Below are 27,441 nucleotides of genomic sequence, written 5' to 3' on the forward strand. Positions count from 1 at the left end.
TAGTGTGTGTGTTATGTAGTTGTGTTTGTGAGTGATTATATCTCTCTCTACTTAATAGACAGACAGAGAGACATACAGACACACCGCCATTCAGAGAGAAGGACAGACATGCACATTGCACACACTCTCTGACCGTCCCTCCCTGTCCTTTCCTCCCTCTTTTCTCCCTCCTTCCTCTTTCTCCCTCTTTCCCCCAACCCTCTCTCTCCATCTCTCTCCCTCTCTCCTCCCCAACCCTCCCTCTTCCCCCTCCCCTTCCTCAACCCTCCCCTCCTCCAACCCTGCCGTCCCCCCAAACCCTGCCCCTCCCCCCAACCCTGCCCCTCCCCAAACCCCCTCCCCTCCCCCCAACCCCCTCCCCCTCCCCCCCAACCCCTCCCCTCCCCCACCCCCCTCCCTTCCTCCCACCTTCACACACATGTCCATTCTCCACTGACGTCACCATGTCATATCAGGTCAACAAAACATATCAGTTCTCCTCCCTAAACTCTCCTCCTATCTGTCCGTGACCCAGATCCGTGACCTCGCAGTGTTGTATGCAAGTGTCGACTCCACCTTTCGCTTGTAAGAACCATTTTAACATTTTACCTCAATTTATATACGTGTGTTTCGCTTTTATTTGCTTATTTTTTTTTTTTTTTTTTTTGCTTTTGTCCGTCTGTTGTTGTGATATGTTTAGAGGAACAAATACATTCGTATATTGATATTGGAGTTGTATTGCGTGTGTATTTTTTGTGTTTTGTTGTTGGATATTTTGTTATTTTATCTTTGTGTGTGTGTGTGTGTGTGTGTGTGTGTGTGTGTGTGTGTGTGTGTGTGGTGTTTGATAAGGTGTTTTATTTATTTTATTTTTATTTTTTTTATTTGGAATTAGATAGTAGTTGTGTTTATTTATCCTGTTTCGCTTTAATTAAATGATTTTATCTCTCTCTCTCTCTCCACCACCATAAGTAACATTCTCTCTCTCTCTCTCTCTCTCTCTCTCTCTCTCTCTCTCTCTCTCTCTCTCTCTCTCTCTCTCTCTCTCTCTCTCTCTCTCTCTCTCTCTCTCCCACCACCATAAGTAACATTCATTCTCTCTCTCTCGCGCGCTCTTCACAACCATAAGTAACATTCATTCTCTCTCTCTCGCGCGCTCTTCACAACCATAAGTAACATTCTCTCACCTCCATCATAAGTAACACTCTCTCTCTCTCTCTATCTTTACCATAAGTAACATTCTCTCTCCTACCACAGTAACATTATCTCTCTACCATAAGTAACATTCTTTATCCACCACCATAAGTAACATTCTCTCTCCACCACCATAGTAACAGTCTCTCTCTACCATAAGTAACATTATCTCTCCGCCACCATAAGTAACATTCTCTATCCACCACCATAAGTAACATTCTCTCTCCACCACCATAGTAACGTTCTCTCTACCATAGTAACATTCTCTCTCCACCATCATGGTCATTCTCTCTCCACCACCACAGTAACATTATCTCTCTACCATAAGTAACATTCTCTAGCCACCACCATAAGTAACATTCTCTCTCCACCACCATAAGTAACATTCTCTCTCCACCACCATAAGTAACATTCTCTCTCCACCATCATAAGTAACATTCTCTCTCCACCACCATAGTAACAATATCTCTCTACCATAAGTAACATTCTCTCTCCACCATCATAAGTAATACTCCCTCCCATAAGTAACACACTCTATACCATTATTAACAATCTCTCTCTACCATAAGTAACATTCTCACCACCATCATTATTTACCATTAGCATTCATTCTCTGCCATAAGTCACATTCTACCGTAGTAACATTCTCTCTCAACTATAAACCTCTCTCTTTCTACCATAAGTAACACTCTCTCTCCCCACCAATGCATGGTACACTACATAGTAACACTCTACCATAACTAACCTCTACCAAAGACTCTCTACCATAAGACACTCTACCATAAGTAACGTTCTCTCTCCCCATCATCATAAAGTAACACTCTACCAAGACTCTGCAGAACACTCTACAAAGTAACATTCTCTCTCTCCACCATCATAAGTAACATTCTCTCTCTCCACCATCTAGTAACATTCTCTCTCCATCATAAGTAACAATTCTATCAAAATTAACATTCTCTCTCTCACTCTTTCTCTCTCCCTCATCAGTCAAGCCAAATGTCAGCCTGCGCCTGGGAAGAGCTCTCAACCCCGCGGATCTGCAAGAGGGTAACGACATATTCTTCGATTGTTCTGTAGACGCCAACCCTCCGCCTTATAAGATCCGCTGGCTGCATCAGGTCAGTAGCGATATATTGTATTTACACCATTTTAGTAGCGATAATAGCGATATATTGTATTTACACCATTTTAGTAGCGATAATAGCGATACATTGTATTTACACCATTTTAGTAGCGATAATAGCGATACATTGTATTTACACCATTTTAGTAGCGATAATAGTATTGTATTTACACCAGTTTAGTAACAATAATAGCGATATATTTCGTACTTACAAATAGCGATAATACTCCTACACACAGTCTCCACCACTACCAATCATCCTCTTACTTGATATAAAATTCGTCTCCTGAATGCTCATAAGAAAAAGTATATAAACTATTAAAATTTTCCAATCATATCAGGACCATATATATTTTGTTACGTGGGGGGAGAATAAGTGAACACACACACACACACACACACACACACACACAGCTTATAACAACTTTTCCCCAGGCACCAAAGTGTCTTAGTTAAATATTCTACTCGTGAACGTCGAAGCTCAAGTTGAAGGGACATACAATTTCCTTTTTCGATCGAACAACCATTTTAGCCTGAGGGAACGTGGCGTTTATCGGGTTCAACACAGAGGAGACTTCTTAACCTCAATAGATCCTTATATATCTCCGTCAACAGCTGTAATATGAGGAAGATTGATAAGGCTTCATCTGTGTTATGCTTTGGGTGAGGAAGAGGTTCTGTGTTCATCTCCTTCAACACCTACACCTGGGTATGAGTTAATAAGATACTTAATCAAGGGATGAGAGGAACAGGTTTTATAGGATAGACAAGGTTGTGTTGGTATTGGTAAAATTCTCTCTCTCCACTCTCTCTCTCTCTCTCTCTCTCTCTCTCTCTCTCTCTCTCTCTCATAGACTATACTAATGTACTCATTCACACGTACAGGCAAACACACACACCACACCCACACACCCACACCCACACACACCCACACACCACCCACACACACCCACACACACACACACACCCACACACCATATTCTGTAAAAAACTGTAAATTTCTTCCAAATTTATATATTCACCACCGTGCTGCCGTAACTCACCTGTAAAATATTTAAACACAGGCGGCTCTACCTTGCTGTTACGGGCGTTTTGTATTAATTAGTTGGATGGTGTTATGGGCGGCAGGTAATTGACTGGGGCACATTAACCTCCCACCTTCATAACCTTACCTGCTGATGACCTATAGTTTGTTTAATCACCTGTGACGGCCGCTCTTACCGACCTGACTGCTGGATGTTGTTTTCAAGGGCCAGTGAGTAATTAATTTTGTTTGTGTACTTTTATGTCGCAGTTTTTTTCTTCTTTTTTTCTGTTGATTAATTGTATTTTATTTGTGGATTTACTGATAGTTTTATGGAATTTTTTCTTTTGTTGTCTGTATTTTTTTGTTTATTTATTTACTCCTGTATTTTATATATTTTTCCTTTATATTTTTAAATCATTTACCATGTCAGGATTTGTTATTTATTTGTTAGTAAGATTTAGAAGGAGAGAAGTCTTGACACTTACCGCCCCAAGGCACTCACCCGCCCAAGGCACTCACCCGCCCAAGGCACTCACCCGCCAAGGCACTGCCCCAGGCACTCACCCGCCCCAAGACACTCACACCCCCAAGGCACTCACCCCGTCAAGGCACTCACCCGCCCAAGGCACTCACCCGCCCAAGGCGCTCACCCGCCCCAAGGCACTCCACCCGCCCCAAGGCACTCACCCGCCCAAGGCACTCACCCGCCCCAAGGCCTCTCACCCGCCCAAGGGCTCACCCGCCCCAAGGCCTCACCGCCCCAAGGCGCTCACCCGCCCAAGGCACTCCACCTTAAGGCACTCACCCGCCCCGGGCACTCACGCCCAAGGCACTCCACCCGCCCCAAGGCACTCCCACCCGCCCAGGTACTCACCGCCCCAAGGCACTCACCCACGCCCAGGCACTCCACCCGCCCCAAGGCACTCACCCGTCAGGCACTCACCCGCCCAGAGCCTCACCCGCCCAAGGCACTCACCCGTCAAGGCACTCACCCGTCAAGGCACTCACCCCGTCCAAGGCACTCACCCGCCCAAGGCACTCACCCGCCCCAAGGCGCTCACCCGCTACAAGGCACTCACCCCGTCAAGGCACTCCACCCGCCCCAAGGCACTCACCGCCAAGGCACTCCACCCGCCCAAGGCACTCCACACCCGCCCAAGGCGCTCACCCGCCCCAAGGCCTCCACCCGTCCAAGGCACTCACCCACGCCCCAAGACACTCACCCGCCCAAGGCACTCCCACCCGCCCAAGGCACTCACCCGCCCCAGGCACTCTCACCCGCCCCAAGGCACTCACCCGCCAAAGGCACTCCACCCGCCCAAGGCACTCACCCGCCAAAGGCACTCCCGCCCAGGCACTCACCCGCCAAGGCACTCACCCACCCCAGGCACTCACCCCGCCCCAAGGCACTCCACCCGCCCCAAGGCACTCACCCGCCCCAAGGCACTCACCCGCCCCAAGGCACTCACCCGCCCCAAGGCACTCACCCGTCAAGACACTCACACCCGAGGCACTCAGCCCCCGCAGCCCCGCCTTGCTTAGCTGTATTCTCAGAAGTGAATCACTCTGTTCGTGGTAAACATTTAAAAAAAATTCCGGTGTTTGGTAAATGTTCGATTAAAAGTTTTCTCAGTTCTTGACTTATGTAATTGACACAAATATGATATTTTTCATGCATTTTACAACCTAACCTAACCTAACCTAACCTAACCTAACCTAACCTTTAAATTGTGTCAACCTAACCTAATTTAACGAAATCTAACTCTACCTAACTTCACCCTCACCTCGTTTCACCTCTCCTCTCCTCACTTCTCCTCACCTCGCCTCACCTCTCCTCACCTCACCTCACCTCGCCTCACCTCGCCTCGCCTCACCTCACCTCACTCCTCCCACCTCACACTCACCTCGCCTCCTTACTCACTTACTCGCCTCGCCTCTCCTCACCTCTCTCCTCACCTCACCTCACCTCGCCTCGCCTCGCCTCGCCTCGCCTCGCCTCTCTCACCTCTCCTCACCTCTCCTCACCTCACCTCGCCTCGCCTCGCCTCGCCTCACCTCACCTCACCTCACCTCGCCTCACGCCTCACCTATCCTCCACCTCGCCTCGCCTCTCCTCACCTATCCTCACCCTCTCTCCTCACCTCGCCTCCTCACCTCACCTCACTCGCCTCGCCTCCACCTCACCTCACCTCGCCTCACCTATCCTCACCTCGCCTCGCCTCACCTATCCTCACCTCTCCTCACCTCGCCTCGCCTCACCTCACCTCACCTCCACCTCCTCGCCTCGCCTCACCTATCCTCACCCCTCGCCTCGCCTCTCCTCACCTATCCTCTCCTCACCTCCTCACCTCCACCTCACCTCACCTCGCCTCGCCTCGCCTCGCCTCTCCTCCACCTCTCCTCACCTCTCCACCTCACCTCACTCCGCCTCACCTCACCTCACCTCCACCTCACCTCGCCTCACCCTATCCTCCACATCGCCTCGCCTCTCTCTCACCCTACCTCCTCACCTCTCCTCACCTCACCTAACTTCACCCTCACCTCGTTTCACCTCTCCTCTCCTCACTTCTCCTCACCTCGCCTCACCTCTCCTCACCTCACCTCACCTCGCCTCACCTCGCCTCGCCTCGCCTCTCCTCACCTATCCTCACCTCTCCTCACCTCTCCTCACCTCACCTCACCTCGCCTCGCCTCACCTCACCTTTAAACATTATCAACAACATTTAATTTTCTTTTTCTTGGTTGCTACTTAAAATAATATCAACTCTAACTTTAGTACAAATCATCTTAAAACTTTTATAAATTGTATAATACTGACATACGCACGGGGAGAGGAAGGTGAGGGTTGTGGAAGAGGGTAGGAGGAGAGGAGGGGGAAGGAGTTAGGGGTAGGGGAGAGGATAGGTTGTAGGGGAGGGCATTCACATATACAGTATTACTCTACAACTGCCAGACAACAGTGTACACTGTACACTATGTTCACCTTACTCACACACACAAAATACTGCGCCGTAGATCTGCAAGAGTGTGTGTGTGTGTGTGTGTGTGTGTGTGTGTGTGTGTGTGTGTGTGTGTGTGACGGCACAGATACACAGCAGAGGTTGTAATGTTAGAGGACACAGACCAGTGTTCCGGTATCAGTAAAATGTCAGTCACTGGTAAAGTAAAGAAGTTTGTTGACTCAGACCTTTGAGTTTCACGATTAATGAACGAGTTTGAGAATGTCAACAACTGTCGTTATATTTCACTCTTCTGTATTAACCTCCATTCTTTTTCTTCTTCTTTTTTATTTATATGTCTGGGTTTTGAGTCCTCTTAAAGCCTCGCGCTCTCACTTTTATCTTAAGAGAATTGTCATGTTTCTCAGCGTGAGAGACTCTGAGACACCAAACCACTTTTACACCGTCAGAGGCTAAAAATATTTCCTTTCTTTTATAAAATTTGAGTTGTTTTGTGAAGTAGTTTTGGTGAGACAAGGATGGCACTGTGAGGGAGGCCAGCTGGCATTTCCTCTCAGCCGGTCACCAGGAGGCACCACCTATCACCTTCCTCGTTCCCGGTGTAATTAACCAGAGGATCAGGAGGACACAGCAGCGGAGAGTGAAGGACTGCCCAGGGACCATCAGTGGTCGAGGGAGAGTGTGGGGTGAGGCGAACACACAGTGATATACAAGAGTAGGATCGTTCATAAGGGGGAAGGAAGGGCAGGTTGGAATATAGGATAAAAGACAGCTCGAGGGTAGATAGTGTAGGTGTCTGGAGGGATGGTAGGAGACGGGTGGACACAAGGGGGGGGGATGATGGCCGCCGTCCTCGTCAGCGGTCAAGCGGAAAGACAGACAACAGTTAGGGAAGCAAATGGAGAATGTGTAGGAGAACCAGAGTCTGAAAACTAGTACAGTATCTGATGTGTACTGAAGATGGGGTTAGGGTGGCAGGAAGCGGGCAGAGGGCGAACAGCAAATAGTGTGGTTGGACCCAGCAAGGCGTGTGAAGGGGAGAGATGGAAGGCTGGCGTAACGTAGCGAGAATCATAATAACTGGACAAACTGTGGCAGTGTGGAGAGCTGGACCACTATACTGAGGAGAACGCACTGCCACAGACTGTGTAGTAGTTACCTCAGCAGGTCCCATCCTTTCCTATAGACATTATCACCTGTAAATATGATCACATGTAGACATGATCACCTGTAGATATGATCACCTGCAAACATGATATCTTGTAAACATGATCACCTGTAGACATGATATCTTGTAGACATGATCACCTGTAGACATGATCACCTGTAGACATGATCACCTGCAGACATGATCACCTGTAAACATGATCACCTGTAGACATGATCACCTGTAAACATGATCACCTGTAAACATGATCACCTGTAGACATGATCACCTGTAGACATGATCACCTGTAGACATGATCACCTGTAGACATGATCACCTGTAGACATGATCACCTGTAAACATGATCACCTGTAGACATGATCACCTGTACTTGTTTCACATCACTAGAAATGTGTCTGAGCTTAATTACCTGTAACCTGACGTCTCTGTTTATGAACTGAGCCACGTGACCACCAACAAGGAAGCAGATACAATTTATCACTTGTCACAGGTGTTTGGGTATTTATATTTGTAATTCCGTGTTGTGTCCTGGAGAGTTAAGTTGTATTGTATCACTGCGCTTCAATAACTAAAGTCCTTAAGCGTGTACACTAAGTTAGTTCACACAGTAAACTATAACATGAAAAAGGAGATACATTTTCTGGTTACTTACAAATAAAAGCAACAAGAGAGCAGCGCCGCCTGATTTTCACTTCTTATCGAATCATCTCACTAAGTTTAATTTCGAGGTTGTGGTTTACACGAGTGAGGGAAAGTCTTGCAGCAGCGGGAGAAGTAAAGAAGTAGGGAAAAAACTGATAGGACGATCACGGGTAATGTTACCTCTCACAACTTACTAATAGAGAGAGGTGGAGATCCCAAGGGCAACATCTTCCCGTCAAGTAGAAGTAGTAGTAGTAGTAGTGTTGTGTGTGTGTGTGTGTGTGTGTGTGTGTGTGTGTGTGTGTGTGTGTGTGTGTGTGTGTGTGTGTGTGTGTGTGTGTGTGTGTGTGTGTGTGTGTGTGTGTGTGTGTGTGTGTGTGTGTGTGTGTGTGTGTGTGTGTGTGTGTGTGTGTGTGTGTGTGTGTGTGTGTGTGTGTGTGTGTGTGTGTGTGTGTGTGTGTGTGTGTGTGTGTGTGTGTGTGTGTGTGTGTGTGTGTGTGTGTGTGTGTGTGTGTGTGTGTGTGTGTGTGTGTGTGTGTGTGTGTGTGTGTGTGTGTGTGTGTGTGTGTGTGTGTGTGTGTGTGTGTGTGTGTGTGTGTGTGTGTGTGTGTGTGTGTGTGTGTGTGTGTGTGTGTGTGTGTGTGTGTGTGTGTGTGTGTGTGTGTGTGTGTGTGTGTGTGTGTGTGTGTGTGTGTGTGTGTGTGTGTGTGTGTGTGTGTGTGTGTGTGTGTGTGTGTGTGTGTGTGTGTGTGTGTGTGTGTGTGTGTGTGTGTGTGTGTGTGTGTGTGTGTGTGTGTGTGTGTGTGTGTGTGTGTGTGTGTGTGTGTGTGTGTGTGTGTGTGTGTGTGTGTGTGTGTGTGTGTGTGTGTGTGTGTGTGTGTGTGTGTGTGTGTGTGTGTGTGTGTGTGTGTGTGTGTGTGTGTGTGTGTGTGTGTGTGTGTGTGTGTGTGTGTGTGTGTGTGTGTGTGTGTGTGTGTGTGTGTGTGTGTGTGTGTGTGTGTGTGTGTGTGTGTGTGTGTGTGTGTGTGTGTGTGTGTGTGTGTGTGTGTGTGTGTGTGTGTGTGTGTGTGTGTGTGTGTGTGTGTGTGATAATAATAAACGGTTTATTAATAGAGTTGCAGCCGGTGGCTGAAAATATACAAACTTACATTTGATTTAGACATAATGATATGCGTTGAATACATTTACAGGGCTGTACAGTACATAAATCAGGAGTTGTTTATTATTTTAACACTCACAGTCTCTGACACCTTGAAAATACGCACTGTCTTACCGTAAAAGTACTGAACTGCCTTAAAATAGCTACACGTCGACGTGATGACCTTGGCTGCTGCGGAGCGCCAGGGGACACGTCCTCACTCAGTGTGTGTGCCAGTGTTCTCGCTGACACCAACTGTAGAAGCATCGAGGCTACCATTATCCATGAACAACTACGCTGGACTGGCCATGTTACCCGCATGGACGAGAGTAGACTGCCAAAGCAGCTACTATACAGTCACCTAACGAATAGTAAACGTAACACTGGCGGGCAACTGAAGAGGTATAAGGATAGTCTTAAGACAAACCTGAAAACGTGCCAAATCGACCCCCTCACCTGGAAGACGAGTACTCCACACCGTAACGCTTGGAGGAGCACCACACGAGAAGGAGTCAATACTTTCGAGTTAGCCCGACTGCATAACGAGGCAGACAAGCGCCAACGCCGGAAAGACGCTTCCGCCACTCCTCCCAGACCACCTGTACAAAGTTGAGACACAACAGCGCTTCCTGCCACCCTGGCGGACAGTTCCCTTCGATATCACAATACCGACATATCCGCCTAAAAAATTAATTATACAAAGCATTTATCTCCAACACACTGCCAAATTGAGAGCTCTTGAACACATACACACTCTACAGACTGATGATAATATCACACAGACCATCTACACTGATGGATCTCTAAACACCGCCTGTGGGAGGGCTGGAAGTGCTATTGTTGTGACTCAACCTGACGGTAATATAATTGAGAAAGGAGTTAGAATTAACAACTGGGCATCCACTCTACAAACTGAATTAGTTGCCATACTCACAGCTATTAAATTCATTGAAACCACTGTTACTGACAGTCTCATCATCACTGACTCTCTATCCTCACTACTTGCCCTTGGTACCCTCGACTCAGGTTGTCACGCTCTTGTCTCTGAAGCCAGACACAAATATGCGTGCCTTGTTGACCGGGGTGTCAAGGTCAAACTGTTGTGGATCCCCTCTCACATAGGCCTCATAAAACATGACAGAGTTGATGCCCTCGCCAAACTCGCGTCTAACAAAGACACCGTTGAATACAATTTGGGTCTGTCAAAAAGAACCCTTAAAACTGTAATTAGGAAAGAACTTATTGATGAGTTTGACGCAAGTAGACAAGTGCAAACAGGCACTAGTCGATCCATAGTTTACCATGATGAGATGTATCAAGTGAAACATGTATATGGAGCAAGTAACAAGATCACTAGATTACAAGATGTTGTAACCGCTAGATTAAGGTTAGGATATAAGTACCTTTGGCAGTATGTTCCTCAAGCAGATGTAAACAAAACTACATGTAAAGCCATACATATGGCCACTTGAACACTACGTCCTCGACTGTGTGAAGATAGAACCTTTTAGGGACAGGTCCAAGCACACTGTGTGTGAAATGGCACAACACTTCATCTCTAATGGCAAGATAGCCGTCATATTAAGATTGTATCCACTTTTTTGCACTTAGTAACTATATCAATTCTCATGTACAGAACCAAATACGCAATGTCCTTGAATACCTCCCACGTAAATGTGAATAACAAAGTGTGAGGCCAGACATACTGCTTCACACGCCTGTACTCACGCATTTGTGAATAAGTTACCCTTTATGTATAAAACTAAACAAATAATGTAAATGAAATACTGTGTAACTTTCAGTGCCATAATATCCTGACATCGGGGGTTAATTATTGTGACCCTTTGTAAACCCTACTCTGTAATCCTTTTGCGCTACCGCTCACAGGATGAGTGTGGGGTGCACAATAAAGTAGCCGCTGCAAGCGGCAAAATCAAATCCCACACTAGATGTAGCCCCCCACATATGCAACATCTGTGATCAACTCTGCCGGTCCCGTATCGGCCTCTTTAGTCACCTCAGAACTCACCAACCTAGGTGACATCCTTAATAACTCGTATCATTATTATATAGCTGGATGATCGTCATACTCGATTCCGAGTGACAGCAAAGTAGTAATAGTAGTGGTGGTGGTGGTGGTGGTGGTGGTGGTGGTGGTGGTGGTGGTGGTGGTTCCTCATTCCCGCATTGTTTGAGTCTCACGTCTTCTCTGGGAAGTTCGGTGTTGTGTCTTGACTGTGATGATTGGAACTAATTATACACTTTGTTTATTACCCTGTTTATTGTTGATACATAGAGAGGCTTTACATCACTCTTCCCTTCTCAGATTATTTGTGATTTTATACATTATATAAGGATACCACGAGGCTTAAATCAACACTCTCTTCCTTGTAAACTCAACAAGACCGTGTGATCTCCTCCACAAATACTGGTACAGATGAAAGACGGAAGCAACGCACCCAGAAACTCTTACTCCTGTTGCCTCCGTGTGACTGTACCCGTGACCTCGCCTTCGTCAGGAGTAGGCGTCAGGCTCGGCTTTGAAACCTTAGGGTCATGTTATATTGAAAGCAGGCCTTAGATGTTAGGTTATAGGGAGGGCAGTTTTTGTGTATTAGGTTAGGTTAGGTTTGGTTTGGTTTGTACGTGTTAGCACATGGAAATTTTTTTACTTTTATTTTTTATTCTTTTACGGGGAATAGCTCACCCGGACACAGGGCATCGACCCACAACGGGGCCTGGGGGCGAAGAAATAGTAAAAATAAATAACAAATAAAAATATTATTTTAACGAAGATGCCGGAAAACCAGCTTTTATTATTGTTAGTGTTGTATCCTACATGTTGTGACCTAATTTCTGTATACATCTGACCTAATTTCTATACATGTGACCTATTTATATATATGACCTAATTTAAATACATCTGACCTAATTTATATTCATGTGACCTAATTTCTATACACATCGATCCATTATAATTATCAAAGGGCGTTTGTAAGGGTTAGTCTTTACATATAGGTCAAGAGAGAGAGTTGTAAACACCGGGTGATAGACCTTAGCCTTCGCTCGTCTCTTCATTAGTATTCATTCCCCAGTCTCTCGCCCCTGTTCCTTGTGTCTTAACGCTGTCCGTGAATTAGGAACCTGCTGGAGATGTGTGGACCGCCTGCAGGATGGTGGTAGTGGATGGTGGGGGGAGAGTGTCACGTGTTCTCTCTCTCTTTCTCTCTTCCCGTCTCCCTACCTATACAGATTACTAACAAGGTGCCTGGTGTCCCCACAGGGCGAGGAGCTGGTGCACAATGTAAGCGCCGGAGTGTTGGTGGGCAATGCTGTGTTGGGGCTACAGACCGTCGGACGCCAGCACTCAGGCCGCTATGAGTGTGTCGCTTCTAACGTAGAGGGCGACTCCAAGAGTAACAGCGTCAACATCAGCATCAAGTGTGAGTGTTTGTTATCCTTATTTTCTTCCTTCTCTATGCTGATGTAGTTTGATTTTATTTGATAGTGAAACCTCCATATAACGGACTTCTATCTTTATATAATCCTATAGATGGGGTTTTCACATCTAATATACCCTCGATATAACGGACTTTCCTCTCCATATCGTCCATTAAATATAGGTTTCACTGTAGAACCACCTAACTCCTATTTGATCTCTGCCATGATGTTTTCTCTCTCTTAAAAGCTATATTAGATGCCAGTCACCCATAGACGCTGGAGTGCCTCAGGGTGGGAGACTAACACCGCTGGCATTATTCCGTCTTGTAAACATATGCGTCTTTACTTTACCTTTTTCCACATATCTGTATTACCTATTAGAGGTTGAGGGCAGGACGACAGGTAACCATAATTAAGTCTTCTTTACCTGGTATAATTTATTCCATGGGTTTAATCACTGCTTCTCGCCTCGTCTCTAGTCACCCGGGGACGAGAGATATATAATGGACCTTTACTTAATAGATCTTTACTTAATAGATCTTTACCTAACTGATCTTTACGTAATAGATCTTTACTTAACAGGTCTTTACCAAATTGATCTTTACGGAATAGATCTTTACTTAATAGATCTTTACCTAACTGATCTTTACGTAATAGATCTTTACTTAACAGGTCTTTACCTAATAGAATCTTTCTCTTTGAAGATATAGAATAACATCAAGTAAAAATAGAAAAATAATACACCAAGGAAAAAGAAAAAATACTAATGTAAACATAGCGATAACGCCAAGGTGCACAAGTTTAGCTGCTGCCACCAAGACACATCTCAGTGTCTAAGAGGATGCCCCCCTGACCAGGCCCGTCTGGGTCTCATATGTAGTGAAGGCAGACGTGGGTGCTTGTGGGCCTGCTGGAGGATGGGAGGTGGGTGGCCATGGAGGGCGAGGGGTGGCCAGAGAACGGGGATGGCCAGAGGGACGTGGGTGGGGTGAGGAGGGTCTGTGGCGCTCGTTTAGGAGAGTGCTTGAGAAATACTAAAGGATATGAGGGTGTTTGATGGTGCTGGCTTAGTGCTGGAGGAGAGTCTGGTGTAGGAAGGTGGTGGAGAAGACCTGAGATAACATTATTGTTGGAGGAAAGTTGGTGAAAATGTGGACGTTTAGTGAAGTTGGAGAATTTTTTTTGGTGTTTTTGGGGGGAGGGGAAATGTTGTTGGTGTTGGAGAAGGTTCTGGCGTTACTTGATGTTGGAGAAGCTGATGGTGTTACTTGATGTTGGAGAAGTTGTTGGTGTTACTTGATGTTGGAGAAGGTTCTGGTATTACTTCTTAATGTTGGAGAAGCTGATGGTGTTACTTGATGTTGGAGAGGATTATAGTGTTACTTATTGTTGCAGAGGATTCTGGTGTTACTTGATATTGAAAAGGATTCTGGTGTTACTTGATATTGGAGATGATTCTGGTGTTACTTGATATTGAAAAGGATTCTGGTGTTACTTGACGTTCGAGAGGATTCTGGTGTTAATTGACGTTGGAGAAGATTCTAGTGTTACTTGATGTTGGAGAAGATTCTAGTGTTACTTGATGTTGAAGAGGTTACCACGGACTACTTGATACAGGAGAAAGAGGCCGTTGAGAAGACTCCTATGGTCTTTCCCTCTTTAATTATCATCGTGAGACAGAAAGGACAGTGCGTGTTACCTTGTATGGATGGGGGTGGGGGGGGGGGGGTGTTGCTGGAGAACCCTTCCTTTCTCTCTCCTGGTCTGTGTCTCGTTGTTGGAGTGTCGGAGAACCTTGTTAGTGTGTGTTGGAGAGCTTGTTGGTGTGTTAGAGAGGCTTGTTGGTGTGTTGGAGAGCATGTTGGGGTGTTGGAGAGCATGTTGGGGAGCTTGTCAGTGTGGTTGGGGAGTTTGTTGGTGTGTTGGAGAGCTTGTTGATGTGTTGGAGAACTTTTTGGTGCGTTGGAGAGCTTGTTAGTGCGTTGAGGAGTTTGTTGGTGTGTTGGGGAGCTTGTTGGTGCGTTGAGCTTGTTGTTGCGTTGGTTGCTTGTTGAAGCTTGTTAGTGTGTTGGAAGCTTGTTGAAGCTTGTTGGTGCGTTGAGGAGATTGTTGCTGGATTGTTGGTGTGTTGAAGAGCTTGTTGGTGTGTTGGAGAGCTTGTTGGTGTGTTGTTGTTGGTGTGTTGCTTGTTGGTGTGTTGGAGCTTGTTGGTGCGTAGTTGCTTGTTGGTGTGTTGAAGAGCTTGTTGGTGCGTTGGTTGCTTGTTGATTGTTGTTGGAGATTTTGTTGGTTTGTTGGAGAGCTTGTTGGTAGTTGTTGTATTGTTGAAGAGAGCTTGTTGGTGTGTTGGAGAGTTTTGTTGTTGTGTTGGGCTTGTTGGTGTGTTGGAGCTTGTTAAGAGCTTGTTGGTGTGTTGGAGAGCTTGTTGGCGTGGTTGTTGAAGCTTGTTGGTGTGTTGAGAGATTGTTGGTGTGTTGGAAGCTTGTTGGTGTGTTGAGGAGATTGTTGGTGTGTTGGAGAGCTTGTTGGTGCGTTGAAGAGCTTGTTGTTGCGTTGTTGTTGGTGAGCTTGTTGTTGTGTTGAAAGCTTGTTTGTGTGTTAGAGGGAGATTAGGAGATTGTTGGTGTGTTGGAGAGCTTGTTGGTGCGTTGGAGAGCTTGTTGGTGCGTTGCGTTGAGGAGCTTGTTGGTGTGTTACTTGTTGGTGTGTTGAGAAGTCTTTGTTTGGTTGTGTTGGGGAGCTTGTTGGTGTGTTGGAGGAGATTGTTGCGTGTTGAGAGCTTGTTGGTGTTGTTGAGAGCTTGTTGGTGTGTTGAAGAGCTTGTTGGTGTGTTGAGAGCTTGTTGGTGTGTTGAAGCTTGTTGGTGTGTTGGAGGAGCTTGTTGAAGAGATTGTTGGTGTGTTGGAAGCTTGTTGGTGCGTTGTGTTTGCGTTGGATGTTGGAGCTTGTTGGTGTGTTGAAGAAGAGCTTGTTGGTGTGTTGGGAGCTTGTTGGTGTTGAGGAGTTGTTGGTGTGTTGGAAGCTTGTTGGTGTGTTGTTGTTGAGCTTGTTGTTGGAGAGCTTGTTGGTGTGTTGAAGAGCTTGTTGGTGTGTTGGAGCTTGTTGGTGTGTTGAAGGAAGAGCTTGTTGGTGTGTTGAGAGATTGTTGGTGTGTTGGAGCTTGTTGGTGCGTTGGAGCTTGTTGTTGCGTTGGGGAGCTTGTTGGTGTGTTGTTGTTGGTGTGTTGGAGAGCTTGTTGGTGTGTTGGAAGAGAGTTAAGTTGTTGGTGTGTTGGAGAGCTTGTTGGTTTGCTTGTTGTTGCGTTGGGGAGCTTGTTGGTGTGTTGAGAGCTTGTTGGGGAAGCTTGTTGGTGTGTTGGAGCTTGTTGGTGTGTTGAAGAGTTGGTTTGTTGAGTTTTGTTTCCTTCTTCTTCAGGTTGGTGTAAAGTCGATCCTCCTCACACCGCTGTACCTCCTTCCAATCCCTAAGCTGGTTTGGAATGATTCTCTCTCTCTCTCTCTCTTCTCTCTCTCTCTCTCTCTCTCTCTCTCTCTCTCAGCCTCCTTCCTTTGTCGTTCTTTTCTTTATGATTCTCTGCTGTAATTTTTTTTCCCATTTCTCACACTGTACTCTCTCGTTCCACCCTTCCTCCTTTTCTCCTTCCTTCCTTCTTAATCTCAATTTCTTCAATCCATTCTCTCACTCCTCTTCTCTCCCTCACTTCTCCCTTCTTCCCTCTATTCCCTCATCGTCCTTCCCTCCATTACGTAAATATCTCCACCCATCGTATTCTCAATTTCTCCATCTCTCTTCCTCTCATCCTCTCCCACCTCTTCCCTCTCTCCTCTCCTCCATCCTTTTTGCCTCCTCCCCCTCTTATCATCCTGCCTTCCTTCCTCCACCCCCCACCCCCTATCCCTCCATCCTCCCGCCTCCCTCCTCTCTCCCTCTCCCTCCATCCTCTTGCCTCCAACCTCCCGCTCCCTCCATTCCCCTTTCCCTCCACCCCCTCTACCTCCATCCCCCTCTCCTCCATACCCCTCTCCTCAACTCCCCTCTCCCTCCACCCCCCTCCCTCAACCCCCCTCCCCTCCAACCCCCTTTCCCTCAACCCCCCCTTTCCCTCCAACCCCCCTTTCCCTCCAACCCTTCTTTCCCTCAATCCCCTTTCCCTCCCTCCCTCCACTCCCTCCATCCTCCCTCCCCCACCACTCCCTCTCCCTCCACTCCCTCTCCCTCCACCCCCACTCCCTCCAGCCCCCCCTCTCCTCAACCCCCTTTCCCTCCAACCCCTTTCCCTCAACTTCCCTTCTTTCCCTCCAACCCCCTTTCCCTCCCTCCCTCCACCCCCACTCCCTCCAACCGCCCCCCTCTCCCTCCAACCCCCTTTCCTCAACCTCTCCTCCAACCCCCTTTCCTCCCTCCTCCACTCCCTCATCCTCCCACTCCCTCCCTCCTTCACCCTCCCTCTCCCTCCACTCCCTCTCCCTCCACCCCACTCCCTCAACCCCCCACTCCTTCCACCCCCTCTCCCTCCACCCCCCCACTCCTCCACCCCACCATCCCTCTCCTCCACCCCCTCCCTCAACAACCCCTCTCCCTCCAACCCCCCCTCTCCTCCAACTCCCTCTCCCTCCCTCCCTCCACTCCTCCCTCCCTCCCTCCACCCCCCCACTCCCCCCCACTCCCTCTCCCTCCCATGAGTGTCGTCAGAGAGAAACAGACCTTTTGTCGGTGCCAGTAAGCTTGATTGAAGGTTGGGTTGTGTGGTAGTGTTGTCGTCAGCCTCGGTAATGGAGGAGCCGCCACAAGTTCCGCCAGCAGCTCCATAATATAGAGTTTAATGGAGTTCCCAGATTGTCTACGTGAAGCAGCGTTTTGCCACCGAGTTCCTGCAATAGATTCTTCTTATTGTTGTTATTGTTGTTGTTCTTATTCTACCTGCTCTTGTTCTTGTTCTTGCTGCTATTGTTGTTGTTCTTCTTCCCTTATTGAAACGTGTTGGAGGCTGTGGAGGTGGAGGTTGTTGTTGTTGTTGTTATTTCCCGCAGGAGAAAGTGGAAAGAAAGTTTTGGGTAACTTTCATCTAAAGAAATGTCCTTGAGCTGAGTGTTTATTGTTTTGTTACTGAAACATTCAATATATATTTTATTATTATTATTATTATTATTATTATTATTATTATTATTATTATTATTATTATTATTATTGTTATTATTATTATTATTATTATTATTATTATTGTTATTGTTATTATTGTTGTTGTTGTTGTTGTTTATGGAGAAGCGTTGTTATTGTGACACACTTAGACAATATAGTAAAATAAAAATAACACTTTTTAACCTGGTTTTTAACATTTTAACAACGCTTTAGAATTCATTTATTAACTGTTTTTTGTTATGATTTTATCGAGAGAAAAAGTACTTAAAAAAAAACAATATTTAAGAAACCAACGTAAATCCCTTTTTTTGTTTCCCATCTAATGCAATATTGATGTTATGACTTTAAAGGAGAGCGTTCCTTGTGGTGAGACAGACAGACAGACAGACAGACAGACGGGCAGACAGATTGGGACTATAAGGCGAATTGTTGTTGTTTAAGCTACGACTATAAGGTGAATGGTTGTTGTTTAAGGTAAGAGTGTAAGGCGAATTGTTGTTGTTTAAGCTACGACTATAAGGTAAATTGTTGTTGTTTAAGAACGACTTTGGATGGGTTGCCTAAGATAAAACTCTTGAAATTATATTTTAAGTGACGAATAAAATCCCTTTTTCGTTTTTTTCTAAACAAATTTTTCCCATATTTAACAATTTCTAAAAATAAATTTATTAAAGAATCATTTTTTTTTCTAATATTTTTGAAGGTGTTTGGTGAAGGAACTATCTCTCAACCCCTCTCAATCTCTCAATTCCCACTCATTCTCTCAATTCTCTCAATCTCAATTCCCTTTCAAACTCTCAGTTCTCTCTCAATCTCTCGACTCCCTCTTAATCTTTTAATTCTCTCTCAATCTCTCAATTTCCTCTCATACTTTCAATTCTTTCTCCCCTTAATTCCCTCTCAATCTCTCAATTTCTTTTCCTCTCAATTCCCTCTCATTCTCTCAATTCCTTCTCCTCTCAATTCCCTCTCAATCAATCAATTCTCTTAACCATTCATGAATAACAATGTCTCTCGAAATGTCGCGTTGAACAATTTCCACGAAGTACAACGCAGAATATCAACACAGGCTGTTACCACGTCTTCCCGGGTCGTTATCGTGTTCAGTGGTTTCAACGCCTTGTCATATACCTGTCATATACATGTATAGTCTAGTTCACAGACTGTCTCTTCCAGACCAGTCTCTCTCTCTCTCTCTCTCTCTCTCTCTCTCTCTCTCTCTCTCTCTCTTCCATAACTCCCTTCCAAAACACTTTCATCTCTCGCCATCCTACCTCTTCTCTCTTTCTCTCTCTCTCCTCCATTTTCTCCCTCCCTAATTACCTCTCTCCCCTCCACCCCTTCCTTCCTTCCTTTTCCTTCTTTCTATCCCACTTTTTCTCTCTTTCCTTCCCTTTTCTCTCCCTCCCTCTCATAAATTTAGCATCATTTGAATAGCTAATTAAGAGTTGGTGTAAAGTGTTAACCAGCATCGCCTCGACTACCACCTGACATAATTACTACCCTCTACCTGGCTAAACTTTACCCAGGTGACCCGCCCAGGTGATGAGTTGTGTGGTGAGTTGTGTGATGAGTTGTGTGGTGTGTTGTGTGGTGAGTTGTGTGGTGAGTTGTGTGGTGTGTTGTGTGGTGTGTGGTGTGTGATGAGTTGTGTGATGAGTTGTGTGGTGAGTTGTGGTGTGTTGTGGTGAGTTGTGTGGTGAGTTGTGTGATGAGTTGTGTGGTGAGTTGTGTGGTGTGTTGTGTGGTGTGTTGTGTGGTGAGTTGTGTGATGAGTTGTGTGATGTGTTGTGTGGTGAGTTGTGGTGTGTTGTGTGGTGAGTTGTGTGATGTGTTGTGTGGTGAGTTGTGTGATGTGTTGCGTGGTGAGTTGTGGTGTGTTGTGTGGTGAGTTGTGTGGTGAGTTGTGTGATGTGTTGTGTGGTGAGTTGTGTGATGAGTTGTGTGGTAGGTTGTGTGGTGTGTTGTGTGGTGTGTTGTGTGGTGTGTGTGGTGAGTTGTGGTGTGTTGTGTGGTGAGTTGTGTGGTGAGTTGTGTGTGAGTTGTGTGATGTGTTGTGTGGTGAGTTGTGTGATGAGTTGTGTGGTGAGTTGTGTGGTGTGTTTGTGTGGTGTGTTGTGTGGTGAGTTGTGATGTGTTGTGTGGTGAGTTGTGTGGTGTGTTGTGTGGTGATTTGTGTGGTGAGTTGTGTGGTGTGTTGCGTGGGGGTTGAGTGGTGTGGTGTGTGATGAGTTGTGTGGTGTGTTGTGTGGGTAGTTGTGTGGTGTGTTTGCGTAGTGAGTTGTGTGGTGTGGTGTGTGATGGGTTGTGTGGTGTGTTGTGTGGTGAGTTGTGTGGTGAGTTGTGTGGTGTGTGATGAGTTGAGTTGTGTGGTGTGTTGCGTAGTGAGTTGTGTGGTGTGGTGTGTGATGAGTTGTGTGGTGTGTGTGGTGAGTTGTGTGGTGGTTGTGGTGGGTTGTGTGTGGTGTGTTGTGTGGTGAGTTGTGTGGTGAGTTGTGTGATGTGTTGTGTGGTGAGTTGTGTGATGTGTTGTGTGGTGGTTGTGTGATGTGTTGCGTGGTGAGTTGTGTGTTGTGTGGGTTGTGTGGTGAGTTGTGTGGTGTGAGTTGTGTGTTGGGTTGTGTGGTGGGTTGTGTGGTGTGTTGTGTGGTGTGTTGTGTGGTGAGTTGTGTGGTGTGTTGTGTGTGTGTGTTGTGGTGTGTTGTGTGGTGTGGTGTGTGATGAGTTGTGTGTGTGTTTGTGTGGTGAGGTTGTGTGGTGAGTTGTGTGGTGAGTTGTGTGGTGTGTTGTGTGTGGAGGTTGTGTGGTGAGTTGTGTGATGTGTTGTGTGGTGAGTTGAGTTGTGTGTGTGTTGTGTGGTGTGTGTTGTGTGGTGAGTTGTGTGGTGAGTTGTGTGGTGTGTTGTGTGTGGTGTGTTGTGTGTATTTGTGTGGTGAGTTGTGGTGTGTTGTGTGTGTGGTGTGAGTTGTGTGGTGTGTTGTGTGGTGTGTTGTGTGGTGAGTTGTGTGGTGTGTTGTGTGGTGTGTTGTGTGGTGTGTTGTGTGGTGAGTTGTGTGATGTGTTTGTGTGGGATTGTGTGGTGAGTTGTGGTGAGTTGTGTGGTGTGTTGTGTGGTGTGTTGGTGGTGTGTTGTGTGGTGAGTTGTGTGGTGTGTTTGTGTGGTGAGGGTGTGTGGTGGGTTGTGTGGTGAGTTGTGTGGTGAGTTGTGTGAGTTGTGTGGTGAGTTGTGTGGTGTGTTGTGTGGTGTGTTGTGTGGTGAGTTGTGTGGTGTGTTGTGTGGTGTGTTGTGTGGTGTGTTGTGTGGTGAGTTGTGTGATGAGTTGTGGTGAGTTGGTTGTGGTGTGTGTGGTGAGTTGTGTGGTGAGTTGTGTGGTGGGTTGTGTGTTGTGTGATGTGTTGTGTGGTGAGTTGTGGTGTGTTGTGTGGTGAGTTTTGTGGTGGGGTTGTGTGGTGAGGTTGTGTGTGGTATGTGTGGTGGTTGTGTGATGTGTTGTGTGGTGAGTTGTGGTGTGTGTTGTGTGGTGAGTTTTGTGGGTAGGTTGTGAGTTGTGTGGTTGTGTGGTGTGTGTCGCAGGTGGTTTGAGGTTGTGTAGTGACTTGTGTGGTGAGTTTTGTGGTGTGTGTGTGGTTGTGTTGTGGTGAGTTGTGTGTGATTTGTGTGATGAGTTGTGTGGTGAGTTGTGTGATGGGTTGTGTGGTGAGTTGTGATGAGTTGTGTTGTGTGGTGTGTTGTGTGGTGAGTTGTGTGGTGAGTTATGTGATGAGTTGTGTGGTGTGTTGTGTGGTGTGTTGTGTGGTGAGTTGTGTGATGAGTTGTGTGGTGAGTTGTGTGGTGATGTGCGGTGAGTTGTGCGGTGAGTTGTGTGGTGGAGTTGTGTGGTGAGTTGTGTGGTGAGTTGTGTGGTGTGTTGTGTGTGTTGTGTGTGTGGTGTTGTGTGGTGATTTGTGTGATGAGTTGTGTGTGAGTTGTGTGGTGGGTTGTGTGGTGGGTTATGGTGTGTTGTGGGGGATTGTGTGGTGAGTCGTGTGGTGAGTTGTGTGATGAGTTGTGTGATGAGTTGTGTGGTGAGTTGTGTGATGAGTTGTGTGATGAGTTGTGTGGTGAGTTGTGTAGTGATTTGTGTGGTGAGTGAGGGCCGTTGACATCCTCTTAATTTGCTCCTCTTCCCATACTTCTTCCCTTTTCCCTTCCTCCTCCTCCTCTTCCTCTTACTCTCCTCTCCTCCTCCACCTCTCCTCTCCTCCTCCTCCACCTCTCCTCTCCTCTCCTCTCCTCTCCTCTTCAGGCTGGAGCTAATTCATAAGCCATGGGGGAGGTAGAGGATTGTGACCAAGGGATTAATGTCTTTATATTCTGCCTTTATCCTGTGCTACCAGACGAGAAGGTTTTTGTTGATATCTTAACTCACTGCCGCTATTGTCTGCCACTCTCAGCTCTGCCACTCTCAGCTCTCTCCCGCTATTGTCTGCCACTCTGAGTTCTCTGTCGCTATTGTCTGCCACTCTCAGCTCTGTCTCAGTATCCGTCTATCTGAGCTTTCTTATCGTAAATTATACAACTGACAGCGCTTTGGAAACACGTCTCTACCATCCAGTGTCTGACAAATCTATCTCTGTCTACAATCAGGAGTTGTCTGTCTGTCTGTCTGTCTGTCTGTCTGTCTGTCTGTCTGTCTGTCTGATGAGTCCTCCGCCACTACATTCCCTCTCTCATATACCCCACATTCTCCATTAACTCTAGTTCGCATATCTAAAACCTGAATCCGGATTTGTCAGTAAAATGCAACAAGGAAATAATTGCTTCTGTTTACAAAATCAATGACAAAATTTAGAAACACCAACTTAGCTTAAAAAAATCACCAATATTTAATATACAAAAAGTAATTAAAATCTCACCTACAAGTATATACAGAATCTCAGGTGTTGACGGTATTGATTTAAAAGGTTAGGTGAATCAATCAATTTCACACCTTAGGTATTTATTATCAAACACCTGTCATTAATCACTGACCAGGAACCAATTGGCTCTCTTGGCAGCTCAGACGATTAATCTATCACTCGGCTATACCAAATTTAGTTTTTGTTTCCTTACAGGGGAAAAATTTGTCTCAGGTTGCCTCGTAAATTGAGTGGAGCAGCGAGAGGCATCGATACTCACCTCTTTCACTCTACCTCCACAACGTAACGCTAATACCTGTGAGCTTTTTGTTTACACTTTCTTTCTGTGTCTTTCTCTCTCGTCCCTATTCTACTTTCTCGTCCTGCCTTGTGAGTAGATTTAACTTTCTCTTACCCTGTCACTAGACTAACTTTCCCCTACCCTGTGATTAACTTTACCTACCCTGTGACATAACTTTTCCCTACCCTGTGACATAATTTTCCCTACCCTGTGACATAACTTTCTCCTACCTTGTGACTAACTTCCTACACCGTGACATAACTTTCCCTACCTGTGACATAACTTTCCCTACCCTGTGACATAACTTCCCTACCCTGTATATAATTTTCCCTACCCTGTGACATAACTTTCCTCTACCCTATGATATAACTTTCTCCCTACCCTGTGACATAACTTTCCTCTACCCTGTGACTTAACTTTCTCCTACCCTCTGACATACTTCCCTACCCTGTGACATAACTTTCCCCTACCCTGTAACATACCCTTCCCCTACCCTGTGACATAACCCTACCCCATGACATAACTCCCTACCCTGTGACATAACTTTCCTACCTTGTGACTAACTTTCCCCTACACCGTGACACTTTCCCCTACCCTGTGACACTCTTTCCCTACTTTGTAACTACTTCCCCGACACCGTGACATCTTTTCCCTGTGACATAACTTTCCTTACATAACTTTCCCTACCCTGTATAACTTCCCTACCTGTGACTTTCCCCTACCCTGTAACATACCCTTCCCCTACCCTGTGACATACTTTTCCCTACCCTGTGACATAACTTTCCCTACCCTGTGACTCTTTCCCTACCTTGTGACTAACTTTCCCTACACCGTGACATAACTTCCCTACCTGTGACATAACTTTCCCCTACTTTGTAACTAACTTTCCCCGACACCGTGACATAACTTTCCCTGTGACATAACTTTTTCCTACCCTGTGACTACTTTCCCTACCCTGCCTGCTTTCCCCTACCCTGTGACTGCTTTCCCCTACCCTGTGACATAACTTTTCTCTACCCTGTGACATTAACTTTCCTCTGCCCTGTGACATAACTTTCTCTGCCCTGTGACCTCTTTCCCCTACCCTGTGACATACTTTTCCTACCCTGTGACATAACCCTACCCTGTAGCCTGCTTTCCCTACACCCTGTGACATAACTTTCCCTACCCTGTGACATAACTTTCCCCTACCCTGTGACATAACTTTCCTCTGCCCTGTGACATAACTTTTCTCTACCCTGTGACATAACTTTCCTCTGCCCTACAGGTAATAAATTAATCGTTACCTGAATAAGTGTAGAGGCGGGTTACCTGTCCTCTATAGAATGGCTCAGGTGATTAATTGACACCTAAGAGACTCATTAAATCAGATTATTTACCTCTTGTGTTCGTTCTGACGGTGATGAATATAGAGATAATTTATTCGGTTGCTGGGAGTTGTATTAGACCACCTGAAGATTAGACACCCTACCCTTCCTACCTACCCTACCCTACCCTACCCCTACCCCTACCTACCCTACCCTACCCTACCCCTACCCCTACCTACCCTACCCCTACCCTACCCTTCCCTTCCCACACCTTACCCCTACCCTACCCTACTACCCTACCTACCTACCCTACCCTACACCCTACCCCACCCTACCCTACCCTACTGCACCCCACCCCCACTCCCACTCCCACCCCACCCCTACCCTACCCCCAAGTAACGTTAGCAATAGGAAAAACACAGAAAATTAAGTTTATTCACTTAAAATATGACGTCATCCGGTCGCATAGTGGCAATGAACTCACACTAGGTGAGACACTAAGCATGCGGCACCTTATTTACACATGTGGCAGCACTTATACGCATGTGGCGGCACATGTACACATGTGGCGGCACCTGTACGCATGTGGCGGCACCAATATGCATACGGAACCTGCTATACGCAGAACGGTTCACGAAACATGGTTACAATATGGCGGCGCCTAGTGTAAAGTTGGCCGAACTCTCCCTGTAGATGGCGCTGAAGGGGGTGTGTTAAAACTGACCCCTTGTAGCTTCTTTATGGCTCATACAATAACTCATTTATGGCTCATTTACTTGTATAGCTGAAACAGGGTAGTTCATTTATGGCTCACACAGAAACTCTCCTATATGGCTCATGGTTCACACAGAATAGCTCATCAATGGCTTATGACACACAGAATAGCTCATGTATGGCTGATGACTCACACAGAATAGCTCATCTTTGGCTCACAGGATAGCGCCTTAAAGACCTCACAAAGCGTTGCTATATACCTGAAGTCACCTCTTGTATAAACCATTGTTCTCTTAATAACGTAATTTGTTATTGAGAGAGATAAAGCCAGACTGAGAGACCTACAGAGAGACAAGGAGATAATTATTAAGGAGAACTAAGAGACAGAAATATACGGAGAAAGAAAGAGAATAGAGAGAATTGCGTATAACGAAGGTTGAGAGAGAGAGAGAAAGCCGGAGAAAGTGAGTAAGGTAGAGACGGGAGGAGAGATTGCAAGAGAGATGAAAGATGAGAGATAGCAAGAGAGAGATAGAGAGCTGGAGATTTTGAGAAAGAGAGAGAGAGAGAGGAGATGATACACAAACTTAGCGAAAAGAAAGAGAGAAAAAGAGTGAAGAGAAATCCTAAAAACACAGAGAAAGCGGAAGATGATGATTTAACTGAGAGATAGATAGATAGAGAGAGAGAGAGAGAGAGAGAGAGAGAGAGAGAGAGAGAGAGAGAGAGAGAGAGAGAGAGAGAGAGACACGCACCCAGGTAACTTGATTATCCCTGGACGGACGGAGAGGCTTCTCACCGTCAGGGCGCCTCCTCTCCTCTCCTCTCCTCTCCTCTCCTCAACAAACCTGACTTCCCTCACCTGTACTCACCTGGATACAGTAAAATGAATCGTTACTAATTGAAAAAAAAAATACTCTTTAAATATAAAATTGGTCTTTTTTTTATTAAGATATATATAATTTTTGGGGGGTTTATGGTTATAGAAGTAGATTAATAATTATCTTTTGCTCTTGAAAATAATTTTGTTATGATGTAGAATTTGTCTTATGTTTCCTTTCTTATATAATTTAGGGTTTTTATTCCCATTATACTGTAGAAGGTATTTATTATAACACTTAAAAATGAATTATACTTTGTGAATCTTGCCATTTTCATTTTAGTTCTTGTTGTTAAGCTTAAGTTGCACCGGGTGGGATTAGGTTAGGTTGGGGTAGGTTACCTGTGGGGAGGGCGAGGTTACCTGACAGGTGATATATGCACCAGCCTTAGTATAAACAGTGTGTGTGTGTGTGCACTTCCACTCTGTGTATTTCTTATGTGTGTATGTTGTGGTTTATGTTGTATGTTGTTGTGTGTTATCCTCGCCTCGCAAGCGAGCGGACCCGAGTTTGATCCTCGGGCAGGGTGAAACTATAGGCAAGTTTCTTTCCGCCACTTGCCTCTGTCTACCCAGCAGTAATTGGGAACCTGGATGTTAATCGATTTGCAGATCGTATTCCGGGGTAATGGTAAGCCAGTGCAGTTGGCAAGCTGTCCAGTCTTCTCGGACTATTCCTTGACACTGGGTCATGCAGCTCTTTAACTTAGGACGTGGGTGTTGTGTTGGCGACAGCTTCTACACCTTAACAAATTCACGCCTAGGAGGCCCTTGGGCCGGCCATCCTCGATTTCGAGGGACTTCCATTATTATTATGTTGTGTTGTGTGGTATGTACCAAAACTTGTGCCTAGACCTTCACATTTACTTAAACTTTCACTTGTAACTAAACATTCACTTGTACTTCAACATTCACTTGTACTTCAACATTCACTTGTACTTCAACATTCACTTGTACTTCAACATTCACTTGTACCTCAACATTCACTTGTACTTCAACATTCACTAACACTTCAACATTCACTTATTCCTCAACATTCACTTACACTTCAACATTCACTCACACTTCAACATTCACTTGGACCTCAACATTCACTTGGACCTCAACATTCACTTACACTTCAACATTCAATTGTACCTCAACATTCACTTGTACTTCAACATTCACTAACACTTCAATATTCACTAACACTTCAACATTCACTTATTCCTCAACATTCACTTACACTTCAACATTCACTAACACTTCAACATTCACTTACACTTCAACATTCACTTGTACCTCAACATTCACTTACACTTTAACATTCACTTGTACTTATGACAGTTAGTAATGTCTTAATTTCGTGAAGTCTGAATCTAATATTTAGTGAGAGATCTCAAGGGCCCTTATCCAGAGCGCCTCAAACTATTCCAGGCCTGGTCTGGTCAGGTCAGCTGGTGCCGTCCTCCTTAGTGGTCAGCCCCGTTAATTACTACATACCTGAGCCTAACTTCTCCACCTGTTCTAGTTTAGGAGTCTCAGAGGATTGCACCTTGAATTTATCGCCT

At 45.8% G+C, this 27,441-nt stretch overlaps 2 protein-coding genes across 2 annotated transcripts in view; both read left to right on the forward strand.

Annotated features, from left to right (window-relative positions):
* Nucleotides 1–2,917, forward strand: part of LOC121877516 (cell adhesion molecule 4-like) — a gene marked incomplete at its 5' end in the record, with an annotated part of 42,286 nt that extends 39,369 nt beyond the window's left edge. The window contains 2 exon segments of the mRNA XM_042383285.1: nucleotides 2,161–2,291; nucleotides 2,912–2,917. Of these exon segments, the coding sequence (XP_042239219.1) occupies nucleotides 2,161–2,291; nucleotides 2,912–2,917 (137 nt within the window).
* An 829-nt stretch (nucleotides 2,918–3,746) lies between these two features.
* On the forward strand, nucleotides 3,747–4,865 carry LOC121877515 (splicing factor 3A subunit 2-like). Its single transcript, XM_042383284.1, has one exon. The coding sequence runs from the start codon at nucleotides 3,747–3,749 to the stop codon at nucleotides 4,863–4,865; it is 1,119 nt and encodes a 372-aa protein (XP_042239218.1).
* Nucleotides 4,866–27,441: the final 22,576 nt, after the last annotated feature.

Source organism: Homarus americanus, unplaced genomic scaffold (genome assembly GCF_018991925.1).
Source record: "Homarus americanus isolate GMGI-L3 unplaced genomic scaffold, GMGI_Hamer_2.0 scaffold56070, whole genome shotgun sequence".
Classification (NCBI taxonomy): Eukaryota; Metazoa; Arthropoda; class Malacostraca; order Decapoda; family Nephropidae; genus Homarus; species Homarus americanus.